The 25,481-nt window shown below is 34.0% G+C and overlaps 1 protein-coding gene across 3 annotated transcripts; it reads left to right on the top strand.

The window, feature by feature from the left end:
• The first annotated feature begins 416 nt into the window (after positions 1 to 416).
• Positions 417 to 25,013, top strand: LOC120153284 (zinc finger CCCH domain-containing protein 3-like). 3 transcript variants are annotated; one of them, XM_039165270.1, is made up of 10 exons: positions 417 to 429; positions 12,531 to 12,541; positions 18,346 to 18,475; positions 18,853 to 19,022; positions 19,154 to 19,207; positions 19,753 to 19,869; positions 19,943 to 20,236; positions 23,923 to 24,201; positions 24,375 to 24,781; positions 24,859 to 25,013. In XM_039165270.1, the coding sequence occupies exons 3-9, from the start codon at positions 18,412 to 18,414 to the stop codon at positions 24,711 to 24,713; spliced, it is 1,317 nt and encodes a 438-aa protein (XP_039021201.1). In that variant the 5' UTR covers positions 417 to 429; positions 12,531 to 12,541; positions 18,346 to 18,411; the 3' UTR covers positions 24,714 to 24,781; positions 24,859 to 25,013. The 3 variants fall into 3 exon arrangements, with proteins under 3 accessions (XP_039021201.1, XP_039021199.1, XP_039021200.1); XM_039165268.1 differs by lacking the exons at positions 417 to 429; positions 12,531 to 12,541 and having other exon boundaries at positions 18,132 to 18,475; positions 18,853 to 19,025; positions 19,148 to 19,207; XM_039165269.1 differs by lacking the exons at positions 417 to 429; positions 12,531 to 12,541 and having other exon boundaries at positions 18,133 to 18,475.
• The last annotated feature ends 468 nt before the right edge of the window (positions 25,014 to 25,481 follow it).

The raw sequence follows: 25,481 nt of genomic DNA, 5'->3' as shown, positions 1-25,481 counted from the left end.
TTTCAACCTAGAACTAATTGAAACTAATCCTAAGTTCAAAATAATGAAATAAAGAGTTTAGAAAAATTTACCTTGAAATATGAAGATTGAGGGGATTTAGATGTTGTTTGCACGATTTTAATGATTCCAACAGGTTTGGAAGATGATTTATGAAGTAAATTCCGATTAATATCGTTGATTTGAGGTAAAAATGGAGATTTGAGGGGTTTAGAGGGTGAGAACGGGGAGAGAGAGAGGAAGAGGGTTTTTGAGAGTTTGGGGTGATTCTGCCTGATTTTAGCAGAACCCCAGGGGGTATCGATTCCCCTGTGGGGGGAATCGGTTCCCCTTCAAAGGGGGAATCGGTTCCCTCATTGGGGGGATCGATTCCCTCTGCACCAAAATGCTAAAATCCGATTTTTTAAGCACAAAATGCTAAATTAATATTTTCTAGTGGTATTGGCAACTCATATATCAAACATTAATTATGTTCAAATAATTAAATTAGTCTTTAATTGTTTTTGAACATAAAATTAATTTTCATTAAGAATCACAAACTCCCCCTAACTAATAGCAAGAATGCAATCAAAAATTATTATTATAAGCATTTTTCAAGATTTATTAAAAGTGCTACAATTATTTTAAACACTAAGTGAAGATAGGTTGGTCAAACCTAATTCTCTCCTAAGTGTCCAAAATCTTTCCTTGTCTAAGGGTTTTGTAAAGATATCCGCTAATTGGTGCAAAGTATCAACAAATTCTAGAACTACATCTTCCTTAGTGACATGGTCTCTAATGAAGTGATGTCTTATTTCAATGTGCTTAGTTCTAGAGTGTTGGATGGGATTTTTAGTGAGACAAATAGCACTAGTATTGTCACACTTGATAGGAATGGTACCTACTTCAATTCCATAATCAAAAAGTTGTTGTTTCATCCATAAAACTTGTGCACAGCAACTACCGGCTGAAATGTATTCTGCTTCAGTGGTAGATAATGCAACACAATTTTGTTTCTTTGAAAACCAAGAAATCAACATATTTCCAAGGAATTGACAAGTACCGGAGGTGCTTTTCCTATCTAATTTGCATCCTCCATAATCCGCATCAGAAAAAGCATGCAAGCTAAAGCTAGAGTCTCTAGGATACCAAAGTCCTAAACTAGGAGTGTCCTTAAGGTATCTAAAGATTCTCTTAACAGCTAGTAAATGTGATTCCTTAGGACATGATTGAAATCTAGCACATAAGCAAACACTAAACATAATGTCCGGTCTACTTGCAGTTAGATAAAGCAAAGAGCCAATCATTGACCTATATAATTTAACATCTACACATTTACCTCCTTCATCCAAGTCAAGCTTTGTTGAAGAGCTCATGGAGTGTTATGAGGTTTCCCATTTTCCAGTCCAAACTTCTTGAGCATATCTTTGACGTACTTAGCTTGATTAATGAAGATGCCATCTTTTCTTTGCTTGATTTGGAGTCCCAAGAAAAATGAGAGCTCCCCCATCATGCTCATCTCAAACTCACTTTGCATTAGCTTAGAAAATTCTTGACAAAGAACATCATTAGTAGAACCAAATATTATATCATCAACATAAATTTGAACTACTAATAAATCTTTACCTTTTCTCTTTAAAAACAATGTAGTGTCAACCTTTCCTTTTAAAAAACCTTTTTCAATTAAAAAATTTGACAATCTTTCATACCAAGCTCTAGGAGCTTGTTTTAAACCATAAAGAGCTTTTGTCAATTTTAAAACATGATCCGGAAAATTTGAATCTTCAAAACCTGGAGGTTGTTCCACGTACACTTCTTCTTTTATAAAACCATTTAAAAATGCACTTTTAACATCCATTTGATATAATTTAAATTCATTGAAACATGCAAATGCTAATAACATTCTAATTGCTTCCATCCTAGCTACGGGAGCGTATGTTTCATCATAGTCTATGCCTTCTTCTTGAGTATAGCCTTGAGCAACAAGTCTAGCCTTGTTCCTCACTATATTACCACTTTCATCAAGTTTATTTCTAAAAACCCATCTAGTACCTACAGTAGATTTATCACTAGGCCTTTCAACTAATGTCCATACTTTACTTCTCTCAAATTGATTTAATTCTTCTTGCATAGCCATAATCCAATGTTCATCTGTTAATGCTTCTTTGATGTTCTTAGGCTCTATGCATGAAATAAATGCAACATAATTACAGATATTTCTAAGAGAAGATCGAGTAGTTACCCCTTTTGATGGATCACCTATAATTTCACCATCTTTGACATAGTTGTACTCTCTTGGAAAAGATACTTCCCTTTCTTCAATGGTTGGATTCTCGAGGGGATCATGAGTTTCCTCATCTTTTGTTTCTTCCTTTGATGATGATTCTCCAACGTAATGTCTAACGTCATTTGCTTGTACAATACCTACATCATCATTAACAGAAGAATCCTTCCTCGGAAGGGGATTATCATCGAAAACAACATGTATAGACTCTTCTACAACTAAAGTTCTTTATTAAATACACGATAAGCTTTAGAATTTAAGGAATAACCCAGAAAAATTCCTTCATCACTTTTAGCATCAAATTTACCAAGATTTTCTTTACCGTTGTTTAAAACAAAACATTTACATCCAAAAGGATGAAAATAGCTAATGTTAGGCTTTTTATTTTTGAGAATTTCATATGGAGTTTTCTTTAAAATTGGCCTAATCATTACTCGATTTACAACATAACAAGCGGTATTTGTGGCTTCCGCCCAAAAATATTTTGGCAAATTATTTTCACAAAGCATGGTTCTAGCCATTTCTTCTAAAGTTCGATTTTTCCTCTCAACAACTCCATTTTGTTGAGGGGTTCTAGGTGCTGAAAAATTGTGGCTAATACCGTTAGAATTACAAAACTCAATAAATCCAAGATTTTCAAATTCAGTTCCATGATCACTTCTAACACTAGTGATAGAGTAACCTTTTTCATTTTGGATTATTTTTGAAAATGTGATGAAATTTTCTAATGCTTCATCTTTAGTACTTAAGAATAGAATCCAAGTGTATCTAGAATAGTCATCTACCAAGACAAATGCATATTGTTTTCCTCCCAAGCTAGTAGTTCTAGTTGGCCCAAAAAGATCTAAATGGATCAATTGTAATACTCTACTAGTTGATACATCATTAATAGATTTAAAAGAAACTCGTTTTTGTTTTCCTTTAGCACAAGCATCACATTTTATCATTATCAAATTTAAGCTTAGGCAACCCTCGAACTAAATCACCTTGAATTAGCCGTTGCAAAACACTCATACTAGCATGACCTAGTCTCCTATGCCATAACCAACTATCATGCTCATCCTTAGCAACTAGACATAGTCATATCAATAGAATCTAAATGCACCATGTAAATGTTTCCTATTCTATGACCAACAAGCATAATCCGATTAGATGCAATGTCAATGACTTTACAACCATTAATTTCAAATAAGACATTGAATCCTTTATCGCATAATTGACTAATACTCAATAGATTATGCTTTAATCCATTCACATATAAAACATTTTTAATTTGTATGGAAGAGGTATTACCTATTGTACCAATACCTTCAATGTGACCTTTTGAATTGTCTCCAAAAGTCACTTCTCCTCCATTTTTGGCGTTAAGCTCAATGAACCGGCTTTTGTCTCCGGTCATATGTCTTGAGCATCCACTATCAAGGTACCATGAGTTTGAATTTGTTTCCCGTGCCTTGTAGCAATGCTCCTTTCCCTACAAACATAGATTAATTTTGATTTTGGTACCCAAATTCTTTTGGGTCCATATTCATTAGTTTCCAAAATCCTAGTCCCTTTAGGTATCCATTTGTGTAGGATATTTTTATCTTTAGTAGTAATGAGTTCTTTAGGAACCCACACACTTCTAATGATTTTTCCATTTGAGGTTCTTTGGGGACCTCTATGATTGTAGTTTCTAAAACCTTTTCTAACAAAGTTGGATTTTGAATTTTCACCTTTTTCAAAATGTTTTGTTCCAACTTTATCAAAAGAAGTTTTAAGATCATCAATTTTCTTTTGATGATCATCATTGATCTTTGAAAGTAAATTTTGCAAATCTAAATTTTTCTTTTCAAACTCTTCTAGTTTGATTTGCAAATTTTTGATTTTACTTTCAAGATCGTTGTTGGTTTTGGATATGAGTTTGTTTTCATTTTTCAATTTTGAAACATCATTTTTATATTTTAAAAACAATTTCTCATAATCCGAAGCCAACCCATTGTACTCCTCAAATAACTCATCATAAGATAAATCATCAAAATCAGATGAGTTAGAGGTTACCTTAGAATCTTCCCCGAATGCCATCAAGCACAAGTTTGCTACTTCTTGTTCCTCTTCATCGGAACCTTCTTCATCGCTCCATGTAGCCACATGAGCCTTGTGCTTATTCTTTGATTGACCCTTTTTCTTCAATTGTGGGCAATCATATTTGATATGCCCCGGCTTTTTGCATTCATAGCAAATGATTGGGTCCTTCTCTTTTGGTTCATTTTTGAGGCCTTCGTTTCGTTTGAATTTTCTTCCTTGGTAAGGTCTCATCATTTTTCTGAACCATTTGGCAAACAATGCCATTTCCTCGTCGTCATCATCATTAGAATCACTCTCATCTTTTGTGGATTTGAGAGCAACTCCAATGTTTTTCTTCTTCTCCTTCTCCTTTGGTGTCTCTTCAACTTTATCAAGGTCCACCTCATCTTCAAGCATCATCTCATGAGTGAGGAGTGAACCGATAAGTTCTTCAAGAGTTAAGGACGATAGGTCCTTAGACTCGATGATTGCCGTCTTCTTTGATTGCCATGATTTTGGGAGGGAGTAGACTAACTTCCTCACAAGCTTTTCATTTGAGATGATCTCTCCATATGATTTGAGACCATTGACAATCGTTGAAAATCTATCCGTCATAGCTTTGATGTCTTCATTTGGTTTCATCCTGAAATTTCATAGCTATGTGTTAGAATACTAATTTTTGATTTCTTTACCTCATCTGTACCTTCATGTGTGACTTGAAGTTTGTCCCATATTTCTTTGGCGGTTGTACACGATGAAACTCTTCCGTATTCATCTGGTCCAAGAGCACAAAAAATAATATGGATGGCTTTGGAGTTGAGCTGGAACATTCTTGTCTCTCCTTCACTCCACAACCTTGGATGAGTGAGAGGTTTGATGTATCCTTCTTCTACAGCATTCCATGCTCCCATGTCACTTGCTTGAATGAAGTACATCATTCTATTCTTCCAATAGGCATAGTTAGCTCCATTGAAGAAAGGAGGCTTGTTGACGGGCATCGAATCAAGACCGGAGTCGAAGTTTGAAGTGGAGGCCATTGATGACTTTGTAATCGATGTAACTCTTCCCGGATCGACTCAAGAGGCGATTAAACCTTCAAATGAGTTAGGCTCTGATGCCAATTGTTGAGTTAATCGAATGACGAAATTGGCCAAGAGGGGGGTGAATTGGCAATAAAAATTTTGTGGAAGCTTTTGCAGAAAATTGAAAGTAATTGCACAGCGATTTACAGTGGTTCGACTTTCTCAAACAAAGTCTACGTCCACTACCTTAGCTATCCACACTAAGGATTTTCCAACAAATTCACTAATTTGTTCTTTCTTTTGAGGCCAAAGAGATAACCTTACAATTCCCTCAAGAGTATACCCCAACTCTTGAGAACACTCTTTTCTCAAAGAGAAGATTACAAATTTGCAAACTTACAAGAAAACCTCACAAGGTAAGATGTTTGCACAATTCTAGAACAAAGAAAAGAACACTCAAAGATGAATACAACTGAGCACAAAAAGTGTTCTTGAAAGCAAAATGAATATTGAATGAAAATGGGCTTGAAATGCTCAAACTTGAGGTTTGATGCTTTCTCTTTGATTCTCTCTTGATTCTAGTTGCTTGATGTTTCTTGTTGTTGATCAATGGCTTCTAAGCTTGCTTAAATACACCTTGGATCACTTCTGAACGTTGGGGATAATTAGAGAAGATATTATAGTCGTTTTAGTGTGAAAACATTTAATAAAACAGCTTGGACAGTGGGGGGAATCGGTTCCCTATAATAGGGAATCGGTTCCCTAAGTGTAAAATTCAAATATTTCGACCGTTGAACAGGGGGGAATCGGTACCCCCTTGGGGGGAATCGGTTCCCTCCGAGCATTCTGGAAATCTCGGAGCCAAACCATTCAGGGGGGAATCGGTTCCTCCTATGGGGGGGAATCGGTTCCCTCTGAGTATTCTGGAATTTTTGGCTTTGAATTGGTTCGAAATACTTTGTAAAATATTTTGAAATTGTTTTATGATTAAAACTTAATTTTACACTTAAGTAAGGATCAAAAATGATTTTTGAAATATTTGGAGTAATGTTTTGATATTCGAATAGTTATATCGAATATACTTAGAAAATCATTTGGAAAATCTTAAAATCCATTTAACTTAATTTGTTATATCGAAATATTAAAATGTTTCAACACATTTGGTTCTCAAACAGTTAAAGCGTCAGAAACGTTTCGGGCGTATGATCTGGGTGGTATACGAGAAATGCAACAAATGCCAACTAAAAATCCTGATAATTGAGGGCTACAACTTGTAATAATAACAAAAATAATAAGTCCGAAATGCTTCCGAGTACCACCCAAATCATAAGTCTGAAATGCTTCCGATGCTTTAAATGTTTGAGAACCAAATAGATCGCCTTCGAGCTTTTAAAAATGCAGTTACTTCTACATCAGCTATGTTTTTCTCAGACTGTTTCGGTTAACGGTTATCATATCTTCATGAGCTGGATGAAATGGATAATATTCGGAAGGCATTTTTTTTACATAAATTTATTTCTATATAATTTTTCAATGATTTCTCTCCCAAATTATCAACTATCAACTTAATAAAGGTATGTTCTTCTCTAAGTTAGTGATGATATATAGTTTATAGCTCGTTTGTTTAGTAAATTAATTTACAATTTGTAGAATGAAATCATCTAATGTTGATCATGTTTGGATATCGACATGTGGATCACCAGTGCCATTACAATCATCTTTTCCTCTACCAAAATATAGATCCTCATCAAAATCCAAAGCTCATATGGTGCCAAGCAAAAGGAAATCAAAATCGCAATCAAAATCAAAATCCCAATCACAACCGACTTCACCTTTTGGAACTTATTAACTTAGGTGATTTTTAAATGCAAACATTGTATTATGTGTATTTTATGTGTGAATGCATACATTTTCAGTTAGACATTCATTAGTAACTTGAGTTTGAACATTGCTATGATCTGTTCAGTTGTTATCATGTTGGGATTTTCTCTTGTGTTTAATTGCTTGGATAGTTGTTCTCTTGCTTCTTCAAGTGTCCTTAGCTTGTATTTATAGCTTGGAATGTGTTTGATGTTGTATATAATTTGATGTTGTATGTTGGCATGTTGCGATAAACGCGAAAGTCAAATTCGCAACGCGAAATAAGCTTTGCGATAGTTAAATTCGCAACGCGAAATCGTAAACCGAAAACCACAATGCGAATTTGACTATCGCAACGCTTATTTCGCGTTGCGAATTTACCTTTCGCGTTGTGAATTTGTACCTTCAACAGGTCTTTTTTGCCTTCAACATAATGCAGATTGAATTTAAAATAACAAATCAACTTTTACAAATCAATGAAACAAAAAAAATTCTTATTTACACATCAAATTAAACAAATAAACTTTTACAAATCAATTAAATAAGCAAAAAATAATTTTTATTTATTCATCAATTAAACAAATCAACTTTCAATGTAAAATTTAATTAAACAAGATAAAAAAGTGTACCCCGGACTGTTATTTATGCACAAATACATCAATTTCACGCAGCTCACCTTAGGAATAACCTGCAGAAACCAAACATTTGCTCAAATAATACTTTCTACACATCTAAAACCAACAAACATCAAATTATTGAATTCTAGGTACTTAACCAAACATTTTCAAACCAACAAAGAGTATATATGTTAACAACACTTGCTCAAACTTACCAATTGTTTATGCAAACTTTTAGCATGCGGATGCAGGTAGGCAACATCTCGCATATATCACTCGAGCCATAAAATGCCGAAACCATAAGCCTACTACACCTCTATCTCTATCTGTGGGAGGTAGAAGGTGTTTACTTCCTATCGTCAAACACACCAAGTACATGCATACAAGAGGACCACAATCCCCTCTGATTCCCTCCGTTTATTGTGGCACGGTATCGTCTCTGATCATTGTAACTTTGAACTTTTTTGGCTTCTTGTTTCTAAAATTAGTCCAATAATCAATCGCGTCCAAGTATTTTGCCAAATGAGCACTCCATACCTTACAAATAATATCTCTCAAATCAGACAATGGTATGTAATTCAACATGATGTCATATACTATTGTCTTCAGGGATGGGAGCTGAAGCTCGACGAGAAGCCAATGAAGACGTTCCAAAACAGGGATAAACACCTGCAATCATACATAATTGCACACATCAAATAAAATTTATGAAAACCTTTAAAATATTCAAAAAATAAATACTAACCTTATCGACCTCCCACCACGCAGGATAAAGTTTAGCTTTTCCATTACCCAACGTATATGAAGCATCTCTCGGATCCTTCAAGTGAGCTACGTGAAAAGACGTCGGCATAATAGTCCATCGAGTATTTCTTATTTTCCTCAATTTTCTTATTATTAGAAGACGTGACACCCATGCATCAATATGTTGTTTTATAAAAAAAATACATATATTAGTGAATTTATTAATAAATTAAAAAAATTAATCAAAATTCAATATAAGAAGAATATAAGACTTACCACCTCTTCAGGATAGCCATTATCTTCAACCCCTAATAAAATACCCCACCAAGACCGATCAAGAAACAAATAAATAACATCGTCGAGTTGGCATAGGTCAGAATAACACCCCTTGCTCCGCTCATGTAGATAAAAATCAACTGCGGTCTTATCCCAAAGAGTATTATATGTAATTGTGTCCGGTAGTGTTTCCCTCTCCTGCTAAGGAATGGTACTGGTCGGTAACACATACGAAAGCCAACTCGCATCCATCATATCGGGCACGGGAGGGGGTTTATCAATATGTCAACATATGACGCCATATGAATCGGGCTCTTGAACGACGGGCGAGACCTCTTGAACGGTGGGAGGGGCCTCTTGAACGGTGGGAGGGGCCTCTTGAACGGTGGGAGGGGCTTCTTCGATGATGAGAGGGGCCTCTTGAACGATAGGAGGCGCCTCTTGAGTGATGATAGGTGCATCAGGCTTCTTCTTACGGAGTCTTGGCACTAGTGGGGTGAACGGAGACATAATGGCACGTGCACGACGTCTGATGCGTGAACCCCGTCGTGCAAGAAAAACCCGACATAAAACATCTACCTTATCGGGCTGCTGAAAATAAATTAATACATAAATCAGTAAATAAATAAATAAATAATGCAGAAAAAAAGTTATTTGCATTTTTAGTATAGTATTAAACAAATTTACCTCATTGTGTAGAGTATGAACCTCATTCTGCAACGATGAAATAATCTCGCGTAGAGCGGTAACCTCATCAAGTAAAGTAGATACCTCACCACGTAGCGCACCATTGTCATCGCGTAAAAAATCCACCTCACCACGTAAAGACTGAACCTCATCACGCCATGCACCATTATCTTCACGTAAAGTACCGACCTCATAACACAAATCACCGACCTCATCACGTAACTCCCCTAACTCATCCCGTGGAGGTGGAGAACAGAGAGATAAATGTCGTGGCCTCTTTGTCGGTCGTCTATCATGAGGTGATGGTAGAGAATATGCTCGATGATGTGATGGAATAGGTGATGGTGGAGGTGGAGAAGAGGCTCGATCAGGTGATGGCACCGGGTGTCGAGCTGTAGAATCGGCCCGATCAGGTGATGTCTCTCGAAGTGGGGGGGTGCTCATCATCCGTCCCATCAAAAAATCGCTTACTAGCTTGCCACAAATCAGTGGCAAGCTCACCTCTGTGGGTGTCAGCCTCTGTAATGGATAGTTGGCCTCCTAACAATATAAAAGCTCAAACAAAGTTAAACTTGTACTAGTAATAACTTGTTTATATATGGTATTATTTGTGTGTTAACTTACATCATTCATCGTCGTATATGGGAGTAACTCTTCCCAATCCAACATGCGGATCCTCTTCCAGGTAATAGCCCTAGGAATATCATTTGATCTTTTTATCGCATATGTCTGCATGCTAGGGAAAGCCTCAAATATCCAAATCTACAAAACAATATAATACACAAACATTAGTAATTGTTAAATAATTAATTATAATTTTGGAAACATTATATAGAAATTCTTACCTTAAAGGCCCAAGTAAAGCCTGTCAAAGTGTATTTAGAACCATCGCCCCATAAACTTTTTCGGTCCTCAAAGACAGACGAGAACTTCTTCCAGGTAGCTTTCCATAGATATGAACCCCACGGAAACAGGTTCTATGCATTTATGTCCTCTACCAATAATATTAGGTCCTCAGAGATAGGTTGTATGCCCTCGTTGCCTAAAAATCCGGCATGCATAAGTAATAAATGGCATACTCGGACAACATCAAGGTCATCCATCCGAGTAAAACCATCTTTAACAAATAATCTCTTCAAGTCATCGACGTGTAAACTCGACTTTGACTTTGCCAGCTCAGGAAAAACCTGAGATAACCATGATGGGCGGGAGATATGACTAGTGTACTGGGTTACTTCATCGTGTCCGAAGCGTAGACTAATGATTAAGCAAAACTCCTCCCGCCCAAAACAAGTATACGCCGGTGCCGGAGGAAAATGAAACCATATCTCTTCATCACCACGTTGTATCCTCTCGGGTAGATCATTAGTCATGGTCTGAAGAAACAAATGTGTCAACATAGCATCTCCACCTGTATGTTGTACTTTCAGCCATGGCCCGAATCAAGTATCCTCAAACAATTTCCTTTGTAGAGGTGTAAGCGTCGACGCAATTTTAGTGGTTGGGCTTAATTTATTCCTTAAGGTCAATGCAACCGAAAAAAAATTCTACAAAAATAATAAACATACCAAGTTAGATATACCAAAAACTACAAATTATACACTATAAACAGACATGATATTAAACAGTGAAAACAAAGCCAAATATGTTTCAAACTAACACGGTATTCACATGCTGTCATTATTCCATCATAGTTCACAAAATGCATCAAATAACATTCCATAAGTAAGCACTTATATAAACATTTAAAAGGACAACACATAGGTTTAGTGCAGGTTCAAGGACAATATAAAGAGTAGTAGTTTATTCTTGAAACTTAAATTAGCAACACTGTGAAGTTAGTATTTGTCTTTTTGTTGAAGTAATGCAATTTATTCAAGTTTCAATTTGCAGAATAAGAGTAGTTTCTGAAACTTAAATTCACAACGCGAAAATGAAAATCGCAACGCGAAAATGAAATTCGCAATGCAATTTTCATTTTCGTGTTACGAATTTAAGTTTCAAAAACATTCTTCTGCAAATTGAAATTTGAATGAATTGCATTTCTTCAACAAAAAGACAAATACTAACTTCACATGGTTAAAGACTAAACAGTTTAGCAGTATTGACAACAACCGAATGGATTTACTAAGCAATCTCAGTGAAATGGTTAATCTTTATATATATTGAAATTACCAGTAAATTTATCATCAATATAAGAAAAATCTAATAATAATACAAAAATTTCAAAATAAAAATAAGAGATTAAAAAACTAACCCTCGGTGGTTGATTTTTCATTTCTGACCGTGAATGGTTGTGAATGTTGCTCTGAGAGATGGAGATAGACAGATTTTGCCGGAGATGGGGACGGATTTCGTCGGAGATGGGGACGGATATCGCCGTAGAGAGTGAGAGATGGAGATTAGACTGAGTTGTGATTTAGGGTTTTAGGTTATGAATTGCGATAATACTGTTTACATTTGTGTTGCGAAATTAATATTGTGTTTCGCGTTGCGAATTTTACTTTCGCGTTGTGAATTTGACTTTCACGTTGCGAATTTTACTATCGCGTTGCGAATTTGGCTATCGCGTTGCGAATTTGACTTCTGTGTTACGATTTACAAATTCGCGTTGCGAATTTGACTTATGTGTTGCGATTTACATATTCGCGTTGCGAAGTTGGAAACTGGGTAGCGAAATTGGAGTTCGCGTTTCGAATTTGTTGGTTATTTTGGCAAAACCAAAAAAAGTTGGTTAAAATCGTATATTATAAGGTATTTTCGGTCACTGAAGTTATTTTCTCTAAAAAGAAAGTTGTAAAATAAAATAAGAAATTTGTTTCAGGGTAAATAATAAGTTTGGCAACTGAACTTTACTCTCTATCCTGTGTTACTTATTATACTTTTAATTTTTTTCAATTTACTCAATAAATTTTTCTCTCACTCTGCCGTTAAATAAGTAAACGACATTAAGACATGACAATTTACATCAAAACGATATCGTTTTAAATTACTGAAAAATTAAATTTAAGACTAAACGATGTTGTTTTGATGAAAATACGACAATGTCATAATGCCGTTAATTATTTAACGACAGATTGACCCAAAAAATTCAATCTATAAAGTTTAATGATTAAATTGAAAAAATTAAAAGTATAATGAGTAAAATATAAGAGAGAGTAAAATTATTTACCAAACATGTAGGTTACCCTTTGATTTATATTATTAGAACTAAAACCTTTAACATTTGCATTGGGCCCATCTATATAGCACATTAAATCTATGATTTATATATAGACTTCTAATTTTTTTACCTAATCTGAATCTACAACTTAATATATATTTAACAGTATCAAAATATAGTAAATATTGTGTATAAAGAATACTATAAATATTATAATTTGAGAATATACATAAAATAAATTGACTAAAAAAATCTTTGTAGTAAATATCTATACTTTTAATTTGAATCAATTAATTAATTAATTAATCATATACAAATAACTATACTAATAAATTTTTATAAATATTGCCAATGTGGTTTTAATACCTTAAATCTTATAGATCGAGTCTCGCTTGTAAATTATGTGTGAGAAAATTGAATGAGTTAAATTAATTTAAGTCGAGTTAATTTGTAAAATTAATTAGCTTTTTTGTGTGAAAATAAGAACAAACAATTGTATTTATATTATAACAAAAATAAAATATTAAACCTTACACTTGATTTATATAAATTTAAACTCGAATATGAGATCTTAAAATTCTAACAAAAGTTTATTAACAAAGTAAATTAATTGTAATTTGCACAAACCAATGGACCTCAATGATAAAGAAATTATTGTTATTATTTGATGTTTCGGGTTTGAGCATCATGAATACTAGAAGTATAATCGTTCAATGTCAAGTAGTTAAGGATTATTTTTGAACAAATAATATTTTATACTTATTCTAGTTTAATAAAAAAATAAAATAGTAAAATTAAGTTTTGCCCCTTAATTTTTGGAATTTAAATATATTTGCATCCCTATAATTTTTAAAGTAGTCAAAATAACTTTCAACTTCCGTTTTAAATAATTTATAGTCCCTACTTATTTATTCAATTTAAATATATTTAATACCAAGTAAAATTTAAAGATTCGAAATTCTGGCAGATGAGCATTCCTTTAAATGCCCGTTGGTGCTTCAAAAGAATATTGAAAATGAGGCCGAAGGTGTTACAACTACTTGTTGGCACAATTAATGACCTTAGCACAAGGGGAATATGGGAGGAGTTGCGCATCCAGGGCCCCAAGGTCTCTTGGCATAAATTAGTTTGGTTTCTAGGGCGTATCCCGAAGCAAAGCATCATTTTGTGAATACTCGGACGAGACTTCTACGAATGAGTTTGAGTATTGACACTGATAAGTGCTTATTCTGTGGCACTGAGTCTGAGACTCGAAACCACTTATTTTTTGGATGTGGTTTTGCGAAAGAATTATAGGGGAATGTCCTTTCTTTATGCGGGATTAATCGCATTGTTAGTGCATGAGATAGGGAATTGGCCTGGGCTACTCAACTCCTTAAAGGTAAATCTTTTATTGTACAAGTGTTGAAACTTGCTCTTGCTAGTCATGTGTATGGCTTATGGTGCGAGAGGAATAGCAAATTATTTGGGGGTAGAGCCAGGTTGGTAGGCGACGTGTTGAACGGCATTTGTGATACCATTTAGATCCGACTTAGCAACTGGTCCATTTGCAGGGCTAATTCGAGGAACGCTGCCCTCTGCGCAAGTTGGGATATTCTGAGCTAGTGTGCTTTTGTTTCGGGTTTCCCGTCAGGTTCGGGTCATACTACCATCCCTATTTTTTATATTAACCGAGATTGTAATATTGTTGCCCATACTATTGTCAGTTGGGCTCTTAGAACTTGTGTTGTTATTTTCTTTAAGTCGACTTTCTCTCATTGCTATGATTGTCTCTGATGATGTAAACTCCCATTAATTTTAATATATTTTGGGTGCTTTTTTTCTTTGTTAGGACTAAGAAGAAATTTTTAACGAGTCTCGCAGAATTTTTTTTTTAAAAAAATAATTCCATCCCAACTTCCATTAAAAAGAAAAATGAAAAATCCATCTCAACTATCAATCCGTTTACATGAGAAATGTGTGTTATGTTGGTATAACCACCTACCCAATTTAAAAAAAAATGTCTAATTAATCGTATTAATAGTTTAATCCCACAGCTAACCACATCTAACACATTGAACGAAGTCCAAGTGATAGATAAATTCAAAAACTTGATTTATTATTAAAAGTAATATGAAATTTAAATTAAATAATAATTTGAGTAAATTGTCTGGAATATATAAAGCTATAAACAATGTATAAAAATATTATTTACCGATAACAGCTACCTTTTCCTTTTAAATTTGATACGAGTTAATTACGAGAAAATTATATTAATTTTTTTTAAAATGACGACATTTAAGTACCGATAAACATATGACTTATATAATGTGAACGCAGAACCTATGAAATTTATTCACTATGAATGCTCTGCTTTTTACCATTTGTATAATTAGATATTATTATTACTAATCAATTCTAGATTGCTGTTGTTTGTTGCTTTTACCTTTCAACTGTCATCTTTTTCACAGTGAAAAGGGTAATAATTGTTTTGAATTTGTCTTTGTTTCTTCTTGACCTTTCGCTTTATTTGGACCACAAACTTTCATTTTTATAATGTGGGGCTGTTGCCAGGAATATTGGCCTTTCCTCCTCACTACACAGTTCATTCACATAGTTTTATATTTGGACAATTCTTTTCTATTCTTCTTCAAATAGTTTAGATCGATTATAAGATTATATATATTCATAATTTTTTTAGCTATTGATAATATAGACTTATTAATATAACTGTTCGAATCTAAAACCTCTACAAATAATAACGCTCTCTTTAATCACTGAATCATTTGATAGATTCAGATTTAGGGAAATTTAATTTCGGCTTGAATGTTTATATATTATTTTGATTAATAATTTTTAAGATTTTTTTATGATTTGACGATTGGTCTAAATTTAATATCTTATTGTATTTGGGGCCCTTACAATATTTGTAGTCTCATTAGTAGGGGTGTTCATTCGGTTAAAACGGTGGTCGACCGCACCGAATTACCATTAATCAAAATAACTGAACTTTTTTTTAACCGTTAATTGAATCGAACTTTTTTTTTGAAAATATTAACCGAACTGAATAAATTTCGATTAATTTTCAAATTAACCGATTTTTTTTAAAATTTTCTAATTTATATAAAAATTGAATATTTTTTAATTCAAAAAATAATTTATAATTAATTTAAATAATATATAATTATAAAATAAAAATTTTATATGCATTTTTTAATTAATTAATATTGATTTAGGTTTAAAAGTTATTGATCTTAAATTATTAATTGAGTTTTAAATAGTTTAGGCGGAATCTATATGTTATATATAATATATATTTAAAATTTAAAATTTAATTTCTGTTAATTCGATTAATTAACCAATTTCAAACTGAATTAATCGTTAACTAAATTCTAAAAAAATTATTAATCATTCATCGACCAAATTAATTTGATGATCAATCTAATTAACTAAATTAATTCAAATCGATTAGTTAATTCGGTTAAAACTAAAAAATAACACCCCTACTCGTTAGATGATATATTATGACAAAAAAAAAATGGTGATAATAAATGCAAAAGCCAACTTTCATCGCACAACCGATATTTTTGGTTTTGGGATATTTTCTCAAAGGTATCCCTCATTGGAGCACGTATTGACTTATACAAACCCTAACCCTCCACATCTCGAGTCGTTTAACCTTTCTTGGTGGGACCCATTGGCACTTGGGCTTTGAGACTCCGAGACAACAAAAGCTCGTTTCTTTTTCCCCGTCTGAGGATCCATGGTGTGGGTTCCACTCCCCCCAACAACAAAATCTAATGGTCCATATGGCACCACTGTTTCCTCTCCGTTTGACGGCGACGATTTGTCGCGTTTCTTCTTCTTTTTTCTTCCTGTCTTTTTAGATAAATATCTGGATGTACAATTTTAGCCCTGTAACAACTGATCAATTATTTTATTTATTCCTGTGTGAATGGCGCGTGAATGGGTCCCACGCGTAATGACGTCGACGATTTGTCGCATTTCGTTTTCCCTCTTATGAAGAAATAAATGAATGTATTCGTAGTACGGATTAATTTATTTCGTTGTTTAAAAAAATTCTTATTATTTTTAAAGTTTATGAACTTCAATATTAATAATTGTAATAAGATAATTTAATATTTATTGTTAAATAAATGAAAATATTATTTATTTTATAATTAATTTAATTTAATAAAAAAATATTTCATGTATAATTTGATAGAGTTAAAAAAAATAAAGGGATGAAAAGACAATTATGCTCGCCTAACAACTAATTCACGTAACATTGGTTGCGTCATGCGTGTATGTAACCATGGCTAATTTCGTCATCTGGAATAAACATTTGCTGAAAGCATTTCCGCCCCCCCTGACTCTCATGGTAGATTCAAATCCACCGGTATACACCTCATCGCCGCCGCCTAGGTTCCCGCGTTTCGATTCTGATGACGATTTCTTTTTCTTTTTCTGTTTTATTTTGACGAGGATTTAAAAAAAAATTGTTTTTTATTTGCCCTAAATTTCACGTTTATGTGCTTATATCTATTGAAAACAAAAAAGACACCGAAGTCCTCGTCCTCTTGGACAGTTTCTATAATTTTATATTTTAAAAACAACATTATAGATAAAAATAAATTAATAGACTATGAAATTATATTTTTTTGCTTAAACAATTCCCTTATACAAAAAGGGAAATTATGCTTTTGGAATTAACATTTTATTTTATTTTTAATTATATACTTTATAAAAATTAAAAAGTTAATTATTTTACTTTAATTTATCAGAACCATGTCTAGATAATTTTAAATTTTGTTAAAGTATACATGTTTTTCATATTGAGAGTTTTCGTTTACGAGTTATCACACTATAAAATATGACATCACGAAAACATACATATGTCTTATACGATCAAAATAGATATCATTCTAACAAATTAAAGAATTTTAAAAATTATTTTAATAAAAAATAAAAAATATTTTTTGATTGTCCTATCTATTTTAAGGTTTCATCCTAATTAATCCAGATTGATTCGCACGCACGCATCTGATTTTTGTGGATAAGTCTCTCAGAAAGAATTTTTTGCATACACGAGTGGTCAAACTCGAGATTTTTTAAACGGTATTAAATTAGCTACCACTTGAATTAATCTGTTAATAATAAAAAATATTATTTAAATTTTCTATTTTTTTCACCTATCCAATTTTTCATCCTTATTTTATTTTCAATCATCTAAATGCGAATTATAAACCCAATCTGAGCCTTGGTTTTCATTTTCCATCAAAAAACCAAACGTTGCGGATGGTAACATTAATAACTGAAAATGGGGTAGTTGCACTTCCGCCTTACTAGGGTAATAATGTCTTTTACTTGGCTAACTGAAAGAAAGTTTGTCATTGTGAAGCTTGCTTGGAATCCTTTGAAACACACAAATATGAAAATCCTAAATTTCCACTTACATGACTAGCAAAAATTAAAAATAAAAAATCAAATTAGAATATTTTCTGTGATTTCACTTTTTAATTCTTTATAATCTCTTCCTTATTCCACAAGGAGAAGAAGAAGAAGAAGACGACGAAGAAATTTCTCTCTTTTTACTCTTGATCTTCGTAATCTTATTTAATTCCATCTCATATTTGAAAGTCAGAAAAAAATGCTTTGATTTATGCGTAGAATTTGAAATTATATTATTCTTGTCTTTTGTTGATTGTTTGATCAGAAAGGAAGAAGCGGTTCATAAAATTCTCTGCCATCAAACCGATGCCGGATAATCGGCAAGTTCAGAACAATGGCGTCTCGAATCAATCCGCTGATAACATTGGGGGTAGCACCCGATTCTTTCTACAATTCATTTGTTACTTAAAATTATAGGAAGATCTGATGCCTCTATATATTTCCTATGTTTGCTAAATTGATAAATTTTCCCTTTCGAGAATAATTTCTTTGTGATTACTCTTCATTGTGATCCTTGTTTTAAATTCTTTTGAAAAAGGAAACTCTTATTTGGAGCTTTCTATAATTTAACTTTAATAGTTTTTAAGCATCTAAAAGACTAAAACATTGTTTTTTCCCCTAAAAAAAATTACCGTATTAATAGATTGTGTTTTTTTTCATTCGGTTGATGATCAAGATATATTTTTCTCCTTTTGAGAGATTGTAGCTTTGGTTAATTTTGCCCCCCGTCTTTCCTTACTGTTTTAGAAGCAATTTTGCGGCTGAAAATTAATGATAATAATCAAGAGGCGGGTGTTTCTAAATCAGCCTCGTACCCTGATCGTCCCGGTGAACCGGATTGTTCTTACTATTTAAGGACTGGAGTCTGTGGTTATGGAAATAACTGTCGTTTCAATCATCCGACATTTTCTGTTCAGGTATTCAAATTTTTGTATAAGCGATTGATCATTTAAAGGTGTAAAATGAGTGGATTCAGATTCTTGATTTTAAGATATACAAAAAGTTATTCTGCGGTTGTAGTTGTTTATTTTGTTGGTGTTTGGTGCAGGCTGGCCAATATAGCGAACAACTCCCTGAAAGAGCTGGACGGCCAGACTGTGGGGTATGAATACTTCTATCTACTAATTTAAGATTAGTGGATTACGATATACTTTACAAAGTTGCCTTTTCCGGAGATGTTTCTATATTATCATTATCTGCTGTGGTATATCAGTTCTTGCTGAGATAAGGAAAACCATATAATGAGGATTTGCTACGGATATAGATGTTATTTAATTATAAACAAATTTTGGGGAAATGAATACCGAATGCCATGATACATGGCAGACATGAGTTGTAACAGTATGTGCAAGAATGTTAATTTGATCTATGGCAAAATGCTGTTTTCTGGTTAGGCCAGTCATGGTTTAGCTGTTTTTTTTCTGGTTGTCGATTTTGTGATGTTTGTATACCGCTACTGTTTCACATGAGGGATGCAGGCTCCAGGATCAGAATGCTTAATTTTCCTTTTAACCCAGTGAAGTTATGCATGTCTTTTTCTACATAAAACTGTTGTGTAGCTCGAGATCATGGTTGATTTGGTCGATCTAAAGTATTTTTTGTGGAAAGCTTTCTAATTTAGAAACACTATTTAATCTTTCTTTGCAGTACTTTATAAAGACAGGAACTTGCAAATACGGATCAACATGCAAATATCATCATCCAAAGGACAAGAATGGTGCTGGACCTGTTATATTTAACATTCTTGGTCTGCCTATGCGTCAGGTGATTTATTTTACTCTTCTTTGATGTGCCTACTTGACAATGTGTCATCTCATGCTGGCTTTTTATTTTTCAGGATGAAAAATCATGTCCTTATTACATGCGGACTGGATCATGCAAGTTTGGAATTGCATGCAAGTTCCATCATCCCCAGCCTGCATCACCTGGAGCTGGCTTACCTGTAAATGGACCTGCTGGATCAACAATTTTGCCACCCTCAGGTGTGCCATATGGCGGTGGTTTACCCACATGGTCATTGCCTAGGGTACCTTATGTCTCCGGCCAGTGTTTACAAAGACAAAGCTACATGCCTGTTTTTGTGTCTCCTTCCCAAAGCATGATACCTGCACCTGGATGGAGCACCTACGTGGTAAGTGAATACCTAATATTTTGAGTACTATCTATCTGAATTTCTAGCTACGTTATATTTTGGTATGAAATTTTCTTTCACTTTACCTCTACCATGCTAAATTTAATGTTTGTGCTTTCATTTAACTGGGCAAGAGAATAACATGATAAGAACAAATTGGCATTTTAAATAATAAAGTATCAATCTTGATTTTACATCGTGGTTTATGAACTTTATGTGGAAGCTCACAAGAATAATGAACATTTTTATACATCTCAAATGATGAATTACAGAGTCTATTTAAAGAGTTAGGTTACAAGAGTTTCACTACAACTAGGAGTTATTTAAAATACAAATCTTATCTTCTGTTATTAAAAGATAAGATCATATCTCTATCACTAATTACAAATAAACTCTAATATTTTCAATTGTAACAACTTACACTCCCCTCAAGCTGGAGTATATACATTGTATAAACCCAGCTTGGACAGAAACTTCTCGAAAACTTGTTTGGATATAGCTTTAGTGAGAATATCTGCTACCTGTTCCTCTGTAGGGACACAAGTCAAGTTTACTATCCCACCATTCACTTTTTCTGCAATAAAGTGTCTGTTGATTTTTCACATGCTTAGTACGATCACGATGGACGGGGGTTTTTGCAATTTGAATAGCTGATTGATTATCACTGAAGAGTTCTAAGTTTCCTTCATACTTTATGTCCAATTTCTTTAGTAGTCGTAGCAACCACATGCCTTCACAGATTCCCAATGCTAAGGCTCTATATTCTGCCTTAACACTGCATCTAGAAACTACATTTTGTTTCTTAATTCTCCAGTTAACTAAGTTACCCCATACGAATGAGTAGTATCCACTCGTCACCTTCTTTCTGTAACCTCACTGGCCCAACTGGAATCTGTAAATATTTGTACAGTTCTATCACCAGTTTTCTTGAAGAACAACCTGTGTCCTGATGTACCTTTCAGGTGTCTTAGAATTCGATTAGCAGCTTCTAGATGTCTTTCTCTCGGATTAGTCATAAACTGACTGATCACATTTACAAGAAAAGAGATGTCAGGTCTGGTTAGGGATAAGTAAATGAGTTTTCCAACCAAACTCTGGAACTGATTCTTATCGACTTCAGCCCTCATTTCTTCACCACAAAGCTTTAAGCCAGCTTCCGTAGGAGCATCAGCAGGCTTACATCCTAACATACCAGCTTCAGAGAGTAAGTCGAGCATATACTTCCTCTGGTTTATAACCAAACCTTTACTTGATAGAGCAACCTCCATGCCTAGGAAATACCTCAGTTTCCCTAGGTCCTTTTTTTCAAAAACTTTGTTCAATAACCTCTTCAACTGATTAATTCCATCTTCATCATCTCCTGTCACTACAATGTCATCGACATAGACAATGAGAATAACCTTTTCTTGTTAGAATTAATCTTAACGAACAAAGTGTGATATGCTTGACACTGCTTGTACCCATTATTTATATAGACCTTCGTGAACCTGTCAAACTAGGCCCTTGGAGACTACTTTAAACCATATAGTGATTTTTCAAGTTTACAAACCTTATTACCTCCTAGTTTTGACTGCATTCCAGGTGGCATCTTCATGTAGACTTCTTCTTCTAACTTGCCATTCAAAAAAGCGTTTCACTACAAGAGTCTATTTAAAGACTTAGGCTACAAGAGTTTCACTACAACTAGGAGTTATTTAAAATACAAACCTTATCTTCGTTATTAAAAGATAAGATCCTTCGTTATTTAAAATACAAGCGAGGAGTGATAGGGATTGATGATTCGTTTTGTCTGTTGTGTGGCAAGTGTGTGGAGTCGGTTGCTCATCTCTTCTTGCATTGTGAGGTGGTATGGTGTTTGTGGAGTAGATTCTTGTCTTCTTGGAATGTCTCTTTTGTGGTTCCTCAGAGGTTGTTGGCTTTATTCACTGTTTGGGATAGTATAGTTCCGAGTTTCATTATATGGAGAAAGGGAAGGTGGATGGTTCGTTATTGTTCTTCCTTGTTCAGTTCAGAATTGCTTCATGGTTTGTGGCAAAATTCAAAGATGTGCAGATTAACTTTGATTCCCTAGTGGGTGATGTTAGACTAGCAGATTATGTGGGAAGAAAGAAGAAGGGTAGTACTTTATCCTCCTGCCGGGTTTCTCCTCCTTCAGGGTTTGTTAAATTAAATGTAGATGGTGTGATGTCTAAGGGGTGGGATAAAGGAGGCATAGGTGGTCTGATAAGGGATTCTGAAGGTCTGCTGCTCGGTTTGTTTTCTGAGAGGATTGGGAGTGGTCCTCCTATTCTTGCAGAGTTAATGGCTATCAAGAGAGGGCTGATGCTTATGGAGGAAATAGTTTTGGTTCCAATGCCAAGGATTATCCTAGAATCGGACTCCCTTACTGCACTAAAGTGGATAAAAAATCTGGCTTTATGTACTCCTATGTTTCAGTCTTTGGTGAAAGAAATTACAGCCCTAGTGGATAGTAAAGACATAATCATTAGGCATATTTTGAGATCTGCTAATTGGGAATCGGATAAATTGGCTAAAGAAGGAATAAGTTGATTAATAGGTTGTGTGTTTAGGTTGTTATGTTTCTGAGTTGGTTGTATTACTGTAGTTTGTTTGGTGTTTAAGTGTTATGTTGTAACAGAAGTTTGTAGGATCTGGCTATGTATTATTCTTATATTAATAAATTCTTAGGCACTCTTTTCCTCCTTCCAATGTCCTTCACGTTACTGTTGTAACATGGAGGTTATGAAGGGTTTTTTTAATGAGGCCACTCTATTTCTATAAAAAAAAATCCTCTATCACTAATTACTAATAAACTCTAATATTTTCAATTGTAACAACTTACCCTGTACCACATGCAACTAAGATCTGAGAGGGTTGGTCCCAAGGGTTTTTTGTAGTACTGCATTTTGTTTAGAAAAAACACATGATGTGCTTTTTCTTCTTCTTATATGCTGACAACATTTTATTATTTCTGTACTTGGAGACTTAAGAAGTGCATAATTTTCAATTTCCTGGTTCTAATATTGCAATTGTCATTTCTGTGTTCATGATTTAGCTGCATACTTACTCCATTTCTGTAACATTTGACAATGTTCTTTTCAAATGGTTACGAATGGTTCTTCACTGATTAGTTCGCATTGGAGGTGACTGTCATTGGAGATACTATGATAAAATGGCAAAAGTCTTGACTCCATTCATATATACAGAATCCATTTACTATCGGACAAATTATTCTCTCTTTCATAAGCACAGCTTTTAAGTCACTTTGGATGTCTTCATTTTTGTTCAGTTGTTGACTTGTTGTCTGAGCGGCTTGCTGAGTGAATCTGAAAAGCTTATTATTATTATTTATGTTTTTCATTATTAAAAAAAAAGGAATGTTTTTCTTTCTCTTTCTTTTTCTTCCTTTGGATGATGGCACTTCCTTGTTCTTTTTTTGAAGTATAAAAATAATACTGCCAGCCGGTCTAAAGTTTGTCATGTCTTTGGATTCTTTGAACTTTGAAGTGGTATGTTAATGGCTGCTATGTATTGCCTTACATTAAGTAATCAACAGCATCCTGTGACTATACCTTATGCTACATGTTTTTGCTATTCCGATCTTTTGATATGTGTCTCTTTTCAATTAGAATTTATTTTTCTTTCCTCTCATTTTTTTTCTTATTTCCTTATTTTATTATGATCAGGGAACTATGAACCCTGTATCTTCTTCTGGTGTTATTGGATCCAATTTGGCTTACAACTCGGTGAACCCAGCAGAGTCGGGTTCTACCGGACAGCTGCTCTTGTCATCATCAATGCCTGCTTCAAATTTTCCTGAAAGACCTAATCAGCCAGAATGTCGGTATTATATGAACACCGGCACATGCAAATATGGATCTGATTGCAAGTACCATCATCCAAAGGAAAGGATTGCAAATTCAGTGATAAATGGTAGTGGTCCACTCGGGCTTCCTTCAAGACCTGTAAGTTTACTGTCTATTTTTCACATGGTCAGGTATTTAACTAGGTATTCATCAGGTTCAGTCTGTTCAGTTTCAGCAATCATTATTGGTTTGGTTGCCATCTATAATATATTTATAAATATATTTATTTTTTCAAAATAGTATTAATTTATTTAGTGTTCTTCGACATGTAGGGGCAAGCTGTATGTTCTAGCTACACTATGTACGGGCTCTGCAAATATGGGCCGACTTGCAGATTTGATCATCCTTATGTGGGATATCCTTATAATTATGATCTAAGCCTTCCTTCATCTGTGTTCAATTCATCTGCACTAGCATATCAAAGTGTGCCACCAACAAACCATTTGTCTGATACTCCTCTGCCATCAAAGCCTCCTGATTGGGCTCGGAACACCAACTCCGTGAGCAAGAAACATCAGAACACGGAGACAAAGAATTCCGATGATCCCGTTGAGCAGGCAGATTCGCCACATTCTTTGCAGATTTCTATGAAAACTTCACAGGATGATTAAACAGATTTAATCTGCCATTTTGTTATCTTTTAACTCGCTCTTTTGTTAATCCGTACCAACGGAGGAGTTTTTTCCCCCCCCTTCTTTTTTCTTTTAACTCGCTCTTTTGTTAATCCGTACCAACGGAGGAGTTTTTTCCCCCCCCTTCTTTTTTCGTGACATGTACCTCCTGCACCCCTTTCACCTGTGATCCGGCTGAATGTTTACTGGCTATGAGCAAAATGCTTGGGGGCAGGAAGGCATTGTTTTTTTTTCTTCTTTTTGGTGGTGAATAAAACGCAGGTAAAAGTTTTAAGATCATTTTTCTTTTTATATATTTATAGAGATGCTGTTTTAGAAAACTTTAAATGCTTGTAAATTACTCTCTTTGGCTGCTTCGCTGGATCAATAATTCGATTATTAGAATTGAATTTAGTATGTCTAATCATATCAGAGTTGTAAATAAGACTCGTAAGTAAATATTTAAGATTTCAAGTAACCAATTTATCTCAGTGGTTACAAAAAATGTTAGAGGTCACGGATTCGAACATTAGTGACAGCATCATGGTGATTGAACATTCATTATTAAAATAATTGAGAATATTTAGAACATATACTACTTTGTAATCACCTTAGCTTAAAAAAAATTCAAGTTCCAACACCGAAATTTTAAATTAAATAAAGGAAAATATCTTAGAATGATAAAAATTTATTAACTCGTACAAAAAAGAGAGAACAATATCAAATTATATTCATAATTTACGTGTTATATAGTTTATGGTGAATTGA

The sequence above is a fragment of the Hibiscus syriacus genome, unplaced genomic scaffold (genome assembly GCF_006381635.1).
Source record: "Hibiscus syriacus cultivar Baekdansim isolate YM2019G1 unplaced genomic scaffold, ASM638163v2 tig00111099_pilon, whole genome shotgun sequence".
Lineage (NCBI taxonomy): Eukaryota > Viridiplantae > Streptophyta > Magnoliopsida > Malvales > Malvaceae > Hibiscus > Hibiscus syriacus.
Note: the sequence above shows the minus strand (reverse complement) of the source record. Positions and strands in the feature narration are given on the sequence as shown.

Excerpts from the sequence above, each read along its gene's own strand:
- LOC120153284 (XM_039165268.1), top strand. The coding sequence starts at position 18,412 with ATGCCGGATAATCGGCAAGTTCAGAACAATGGCGTCTCGAATCAATCC. Across the intron at positions 19,208-19,752 it reads CTGGACGGCCAGACTGTGGG|TACTTTATAAAGACAGGAAC; the intron begins GTATGAATACTT and ends CTTTCTTTGCAG. Across the intron at positions 24,202-24,374 it reads TCGGGCTTCCTTCAAGACCT|GGGCAAGCTGTATGTTCTAG; the intron begins GTAAGTTTACTG and ends TTCGACATGTAG.